Source organism: Mus caroli, unplaced genomic scaffold (assembly GCF_978045245.1).
Source record: "Mus caroli unplaced genomic scaffold, Mus_caroli_1 scaffold_16, whole genome shotgun sequence".
In the NCBI taxonomy this organism is placed as follows: Eukaryota; Metazoa; Chordata; class Mammalia; order Rodentia; family Muridae; genus Mus; species Mus caroli.
Genome location: NW_028227271.1, coordinates 28,528,797 through 28,536,111, shown reverse-complemented (window position 1 = coordinate 28,536,111; position 7,315 = coordinate 28,528,797). Strand labels below are relative to the sequence as shown.

Here is a 7,315-nt window from a genome sequence, read left to right as displayed (position 1 = left end):
GCATCTTCATCCTTGTTGTATCTGTCAACTCCTCCAAGCTGCTCTTCTGGGGCTGCCTGGGGCCCACCATCACCCCATCACCACCCTCAGATCTGGGACCTTGGGAGGGCACCCATTAACAGGGATGTCCTAGCTGAGTGGACCCCCCCCCCGTCCCCTTGACTACATGCTCCCTATTTTGAAATGTCTGAGCAACTCCTCTTAGGGGTGTCTGTTCTGCTCTCAGAGAAGCAAAAGGGGGGATTAGGCTTCTGGAGGTACAAAGGCTAGGGGACTCAGGGCCCATCACTTACCTGTCAGTAGCTCTCATTTGCTTGCTCATAAATGGTTCACTAACCATTTATGGTGGGGGGACAGGAAGCCAAAAAACATCAGCTTCTTGCACAAATATGACTAACTGGATTTCAAAGGAAAGGGCCTATTGTTACACTACCATAGAAGCTATGGAGAGGCCAACCATTCACACCTAGAAAGGCAAGCAGCCCATGGGAAGAAAGCTACATGGTCTTTTAGAGAGATACCGTTCCAGGAGCCCTGGTATATCTGAGTGAGGACTGCATCTGCACTCCAGTATCAGACCCCAGAGAGCAAACTCTAAAACAGATTCTATCAGGAGACTCTGGCTATGGGAGACTTCGCCCATATAAGAATCAAGGGCAGCAGTGGCAATGTTCCCAGAGGAATCACGAAGGTCAGTTGCCTTGGCAGCCATTAAACTGTTTCCCCCGAATTGAAATGGCATAGCCAAGACTAGTGACAGAACCAGAGAGGTGGCAGCTCTTGAGCATCCTGTCTAGGTAAGAATGCATCATGTTGTGTAGGTCATGGTTTAAATCAGTGCAGAGATTGGGCTGTTTCATAAGTGACTGAAAGACAGTGGCAGCTTTGAACAACCCCTCCCCCTCCTGCTACAACGAAGCTCAGGTGGATGGGTGGATGTCTGAGTGCAGCTACCAAGCCTGACAACATTCAAGAACACATGGTACGGATTCACAAGAAGACAGAGGAGGTTCTGAGGCAGGAAGCCCCAGACTGTACAAAACAGACATTGAGACAAACCTCAATGTTCCCAGCCTCGGTATAGCAGACATGTGGTACCATAAAGCAAGACAAAAGGAAGCAACCACCAAACTACCAAACCTACATAGAGTTGTGTATGCCAGGAAGGGCCAATGCTGGCATGGAAGGTCGGCAGGAAGGAATCAGGAACTCCTCAAGGGACATTGTGACTATGAACCTCAAGGACATTCAGCCACTGCTGACATGTTGTCAGATGGAATGTCAGCAAGGTTCTATCCTTTATCTATTGGATGGACAGAAACCCCTGACAGTACACAGCTAGAAAGGATGTAACAGCAAGACAGGAGAGATCCATCGCCTTGTTAGAGGACCTATAGCCTCCTAGCATTTCCTCTCTGTCTGCCTCCCTGTTCCTCAAATCAACCCTTCATACATGATAACCTCAGCCCCTAGCAGGAGGACAAGGATAGACCCTCCAAAGCCAGTGTCAGAAATCTGAAAATAACTCTGAGTCCCTACTAAGGGCTGGCTCATTCCCAGGATAAGTCAGGAAAACCCACAAGACACCAACTACAACTCCCTGGAAGGAGGCTGCTAAGGAGCTTCCTGACATAAAAGGGCCAGGAGAGGACAGGAGGGGAGATGAGATGCCTCGGTCCATAAAGGCTCTCGCCACCAAGCCTGGTGCTGAATGACATCCTCAGAACCCACACGATGGAAAGAGAAAGAACTAACTGTCCCCATGTCCTCGGTCCTTCATGTGTGGTCCACAGCACACATTCACAATGCAGCAAATAAAAATTAAATGTAATAATTTAAGAAGGGGGGGGCAAGGGACCACAGTCAGCCCTGTCCAAAGAGCTTGCACCTGTCACTGATGTGGAAGGCACCCCAATGCCACACCAAAGCTAGCAATGAACCTCTCCTTGAGATTAGGATGTTGGCAACTCAAATAAGGTTGCTGAGGGGGCCCAACCCTCTGTGCCTGCTACCCCTTCCTCAGGATCCCCTCAGAGGTACAAGAGAGTTCTCCTTCTAACTTCATGCATTTCTTCAGGGAGGTCAGAGAATCTTGCCCCTGTTTGTTTCTAAAGACCATTCAGGCAACATATTCGGCGCATGGAGTTGACTGAAAGGATGTGGGCTCCAGGCTCATCTTCAGCTGGCAGCTCAGCCTTCCAGAAGCTCTGCAGACTTCTCCCAGGCATCCACCACTTCAGCGTCCCTGTTCCCTCCCTAGACATCTTTCCCCTGCTCCAACTATGCTCAGTGCTCCCTAGGCATAAGCAGGGGGAGCACTTTAGGAGGAGGTAAGGAGCAGAAGGGACCATTGAGGCAAATTTTGAATACAAAAGGAACCGAACTTCTAGGGACAAGTCCCTGGCTGTGTCCACAACAGACTGCAGACGTCAGCAACTAGTGACAACAGGGTCTCCCCCTTCCCGGTCACCCACCCGAGCCTGACTCTGGTCACTCATGTGCAGGTCCCAGGAGTAATGTCAAGGCTAGAGCCTACAGGAACTAGTTCTCTTTCTGGGGGGTCCAAGACCCAGCAGTGACCATGGGTTTGGGTCAGCCACAGGTGGCATGGGGGAAGCACTGGCCAACATTCCGGCCTCAGAGAATGCCTGGGGTGTTCCCAGAGCATCGCAGGGTGACCCCAGATACACAAACCATCTGTGGAGCATCTGGCAAGCAGCAGGAAGCTGGGTGGACTCGGGGATGAAACTGAAGATCAGCAGCGGGGGATGGAAAGACCGGGACAGCTCATCTCCCCATACAAGTCCTCCCCATTTCTCCCACCTTTGCCACCTTCCCCGGGAATCAGCGTCTTCGGGCCTTGGGCTCCATCCATGCTGGATCACAACTCATAGTGGGGCAGCGAGGTGCAGATATCCAGCGAAGGGGCAGAGTTCAGGAAGTGAGACCTCTACTTCCACCTTAAACAACCCCAGGGTCTTTAGCCACCCATAGAGAGCTGAACAGGCCCAGAGCAGTGTCTGCAGTTGGGCGAATGTGCATCCTAGGAAGGGTGTGAATATGCACCTGAACACATCACATGGGGTGATGGGGACACTGGTGAGGATATTTTGGTGCCGGTGTGTGTGCAGGCACCTGTGAGTGTGAACACGTGGCTGAGCAGAAGAGTTGACACCGGGCTGCGTTCTGCGGGGAAGCGCATACCCAGGCTGGCCATGTGCATTGGGAAACGCATGTAGGAACACATCTTACACCCATGGTGAGCTTGAAAAGTTCTCACGCCTCCCCCACAGCCCTACATTGTCACCCTGTCCATCTCAGCTCTCACCCCACCTTCCTTAACTGTCCCCTCCCAAGCTCCCAGCCCTAAGCAACCCTACTCAGAGCATCCCCAGGTGTCTTAGCATACACTCCCACCATCCCCTATCTGTCCGGTCTCAGTGCCTAGTTTGGCACTTACTCCCTACCAAGACCATGCCCCACCTCCAACACCCAGGCTCAGACCCGGGCACAAGACTCAGAAGTGACTTTATTTCTCTGTAGTTAATGCCCCCTCAGGCCAGGCTGTTGGGCTGTCCCTGGCTTGACCTCCCTCCCCTTGGAGACCTGGAGGGTCTCAGTCCCTTGCCCTCCCCCTCCCCCCTACCCCAGCTTCCTGCCAGGATGTCTGGACTCCTGGAGATATTCAGCTGCTTGGGATATGGAGCTGGTGGAGAAACGGAGAAGGCTCACTCACATCTAGGGAGGTTGAGAGCCTCAGACCTTGATGCCAAACCCTTGCTGTCCCAGCCCCAGCCAGGCCAGGCTGGGGAGGGGCAGCAACAGGCTTAGGGGACAAGCTCCAAAGCCCAGCAGGAGGGAGGGAGGGGTCTTAGGGCCCAGCCCAGAGGAGAGCAGGCCCCAGGCTGAGCAGGAGCCCCCCAGCCAGGGCCCAGGGGCTGCGTCCCGCGACCGATGCCCCGTTGCACAAATCTTTCTCGCAGCAGTCCACGTCGACTTTTAAGATCCCAGAGTTAATGAACCCCATCAGATAGTCTGAGAAAAAGTGCCGCTTAACGAAGTCGCAGGAGGAAGCACACATCTTGTTCACAGAATGATCCTTCCTGCCTGGGGGAAAGAAGGAAGGCATGGGGGCTAAGGTCCACTTCCATCTGAGCTCTGTCCCTTCCCTAGAACCCAGGACCCTCCAGATCAGTTTAAGACGTGGAACCAGGGAGGAACAAGCCAGTGTTGTCTTGCCTCAAAGTCGTGATCTTGTCCCAGGGAAGAGGAACTCAGAGGACACCTCTGATCTCTCCCTAGATCTAGCTTTCAGTAGCCCCGCCCCCTCACCCAGTCCAGGCTTACTGCTGCTGGGGTCGGTGATCCGCACGCTGGCACAAACGGTATCGGTGGGCTGGCACTGCTTCGGAGCGCAATGGCTGGAATTGGCCAGGGTGCAGTCCTGGCACCACAGGCCATGGGCTAGGCAGGGCATGAGAGAGGGATAACCAGGGGAACCCGGGTCTGGACAGCCAGATCCTACACCCCCTCTTCCCCAACCTGCTGCAGCTATCACGGCAGAACCATGCTCACAGAAGAGTTCACTCCCACAAGACCCGAGTGGGCCTCCAGGTTGACCCTGTGCTGTACCTACACATCCTGCCTCCCGCATCCTCTTACTCCTACACACAGCACCCCCAAAGATAGGTAGGTTCCAAGACAGGAAAGGTCCACCCGACTTAATAGGAAGCTCGCTGAATCTCTGAGAATGAGGGACATCTGCGCAGTACTAGAAGAAAGGTGGAAAGGCGCTGGATGCCCTCGAGTGTGGGGAGAGCCCCCGGTGGCTGGAGCTGAGATCTAAGAGTGGTGCTTCCCGTGATATGACCCCTCCCCGCGGGCCCCCGACTCACCCGGCGAGGGGCAGAGAAGCAAGGCCAGCAGCGCCAGACCGAGGCTCTTCATGGCTGCAGGCAGCATGCTCCGATAGGGCCTGAAAGAGGCGCGGGGGCTGCAGGCGGGGGTCCTCTGGGGCGCAGGCCTGGAGAGAAATAGCCTCGGTCAGAGGACCCAACCCTAAACACCCTTCCCTTTTCTGGCCTGAGGATGTAACCATCCCCCAGGAATCAAAAGCGCGCGGGGTGGGGTGGGGGGAGGTCCAGGAGCTCGCAATGCCCCACCCCCAACCCATCACAGGGAGCATCCACCATCACAGCCTCCCCTCCAGGGAAAAGAGGTCTGCCCTCTCCGGTGAGGTGGCCACCCGAGGTCCCCGCAGCCTTCGCCCTGCACCTGCGTGGGGAGATTGTCTTCTCTCCCCAAGGAGCTGTAGGTGCGTCCGGACAGGAAAAGCGGGAGGAGGGAGCGCACCTTACCTGCCGGCGGGGGAGGGGTGCGCGCCGCGTCCCCGTCCTCGTCCCCACCCCTGGGCTGGGGGGCCGGGAACCCCGCGCCGAGTCCCCTCCCCTGGTCCCCGCGCGCGCGCCTCGGCGCTCACCGCGAATCGGGGCGTGGAGTGCGGGCCTCGGGGTGGGGGGCGCACTCACATCCCTGGGGTGTCCGCACTCCGGGCTCAGCGGCGGGCACGGCGCGGGGAGCGATGCCCTTCGGTCTCCCTGCGGACCGGAACCGGGGCGCAGCTTCGTCTTTCGGGGAACGCAGCCGCAGACGCGGACCCCGCGCGAGGGGCGGGGCGGAGCCGGGGCGGGGGCCTCGCACAGCGGGGAGACGCGCGGGGTGGGGGGCGCCCAGGGCTGGAGGCCACTCAGCAGGTCGCCCTACCCGGCCTCGGCGCCCTTCGTCCGCGCGCAACGCCCCTTCTAGGTCTCCCGCTCCCGCTCCCGCCGCAGCAGCCCCCCACCCTTTTCCACCTCCCTACCCGGCGTGGGAGGATCCTCCCACTCTGCTTGGCCGAGGTCCCCTTGCAGATTCTCGGAAGAGCTTTGGCTGCTAAAGGAAGCAAAATGCACAAAGACGCAGCGAAAGAGGGAAGCGGAGAGGTAGGGCTGTGGGGTTCAGACGCCCAGCCTTGGGGCTCCTCCCTCCCCAGCACCCACCTCGCATCCGATAGTTCCAGCCAATTCTACTCCTAAGAGTGCCCATGACGACGCCCACCGGCAACTCAGCCCTAGGGACTTTTGTTACCAACCACACCCACACACAGAGATGACAATCCTGGCCCCTGTATAAGGATCACACCAGGTTCACACCTTGGGCTCCTGCTCCCACCTGCCCTCCAGCTCTCCTGGGCTCAGGGTAAACCACAGCTACCTTTGCTCCCTTGTCACACAGGAGGAAAGGTGTTCCCTGTTCAAAGCCCTAGGCCCTGGGAAAAGCAGCTAGCACATCTTGGATTCTGCCCACCGCCCCACCCCCACCACAGAACCTCATACCAGACAAATGACTGTCACTAATACCAAGTCCTTGCTAGATGTGACAACCTCTGCTGTCAGTCTGAGCGTATAGTCTGTTCTCTTTGATCTAAACAGCACATTATAGATGCATGTTGCCTTGGTGTCTCGGTGTTGAGTTACAGGTAAGGAGAACACTTAGCGATAGAGCCTCCTCCTGCTCAGGGTCACACAAGTCCCCAGGTGATCAAACAGCGTGAGCACTTGAGTAGTTCACAAGTGCTGAGGAATAGAGGGACTAGACACTTTGAAGAAGGGATCTAGATGAAGAGAGTGCGGAGGATAAGAATTAGTTCGTTCATACACAATTCTCTGCAAAAGAAGTCAATACCATTGTGGAGCCCAGAGCCAGCCTGCCAACAAACTGGGGTGAGAGCAGCTGTGCCTGAGCCTGCACTCAGGCTGGCAGATTGAGCTATAGTATGGATACTTGCAGAGCAGAGGCCTGGCGAGGTTTCTAGGTAAGAAGTGTTTTAGGGGAGTAAACGGTCCTTGAACCCCTGTTCATCATGCCGCAGCTTGAAAAGGCAGGCGGCCTGACTAGATTTACCTCAACACTAACAAACCTCCTAGAACACAAAGCCGATGTGCTTATTAAGACATGCTAGAAGAAGAAACGCACAACCCCAAGCTAAACCGCAAGTTTACCTGACAGAAAGAAACTTCGCTTACATGAAAAAAGACCAATGTGGGCCTTAAAAGGACTCCCAGGAAAAGAAGGTGATCACTGAAAAAGAAATCGCGGGGGCGGGGAGCAACAAACACCCTACATGTCACATCCTTTTATTTATATGAAATGCCCAAAAGTGTAAGAATCCAACAAGGACAGAAAGATTAGCCAAGTACAAGGGAGGGAGAGGAATAACTGGCTTGGGACACGACTAATCATTTTGTAGTAATGAAATGCCCTAAAATTAGATTCT

At 55.5% G+C, this 7,315-nt stretch overlaps 1 protein-coding gene across 7 annotated transcripts; it reads right to left on the bottom strand.

Annotated features, from left to right (window-relative positions):
* Positions 1-3,538: 3,538 nt before the first annotated feature.
* Positions 3,539-6,099, bottom strand: Ly6h (lymphocyte antigen 6 family member H). Of its 7 annotated transcripts, XM_085831393.1 has the most exons (6): positions 6,039-6,099; positions 5,861-5,931; positions 5,529-5,597; positions 4,896-5,023; positions 4,348-4,464; positions 3,539-4,107 (listed from the first exon to the last, which is right to left on the bottom strand). In XM_085831393.1, the coding sequence occupies exons 1-6, from the start codon at positions 6,082-6,084 to the stop codon at positions 4,053-4,055; spliced, it is 486 nt and encodes a 161-aa protein (XP_085687519.1). In that variant the 5' UTR covers positions 6,085-6,099; the 3' UTR covers positions 3,539-4,052. The 7 variants fall into 7 exon arrangements, with proteins under 7 accessions (XP_085687519.1, XP_029325826.1, XP_021039827.1 ...); XM_029469966.2 differs by lacking the exon at positions 6,039-6,099 and having other exon boundaries at positions 3,544-4,107; positions 5,480-5,597; positions 5,861-5,975; XM_021184167.3 differs by lacking the exon at positions 6,039-6,099 and having other exon boundaries at positions 3,545-4,107; positions 5,861-5,880.
* Between the last annotated feature and the right edge of the window lie 1,216 nt (positions 6,100-7,315).

Coding starts and splice junctions, on each gene's coding strand:
- Ly6h (XM_085831393.1), bottom strand. CDS start 6,084: ATGGGCACTCTTAGGAGTAGAATTGGCTGGAACTATCGGATGCGAG. Junction 5,598..5,860: donor GGAGGATCCTCCCACGCCGG/GTAGGGAGGTGG, acceptor TCCGGTCCGCAG/GGAGACCGAAGGGCATCGCT. Junction 4,465..4,895: donor GCTTCTCTGCCCCTCGCCGG/GTGAGTCGGGGG, acceptor TGCCCTGCCTAG/CCCATGGCCTGTGGTGCCAG.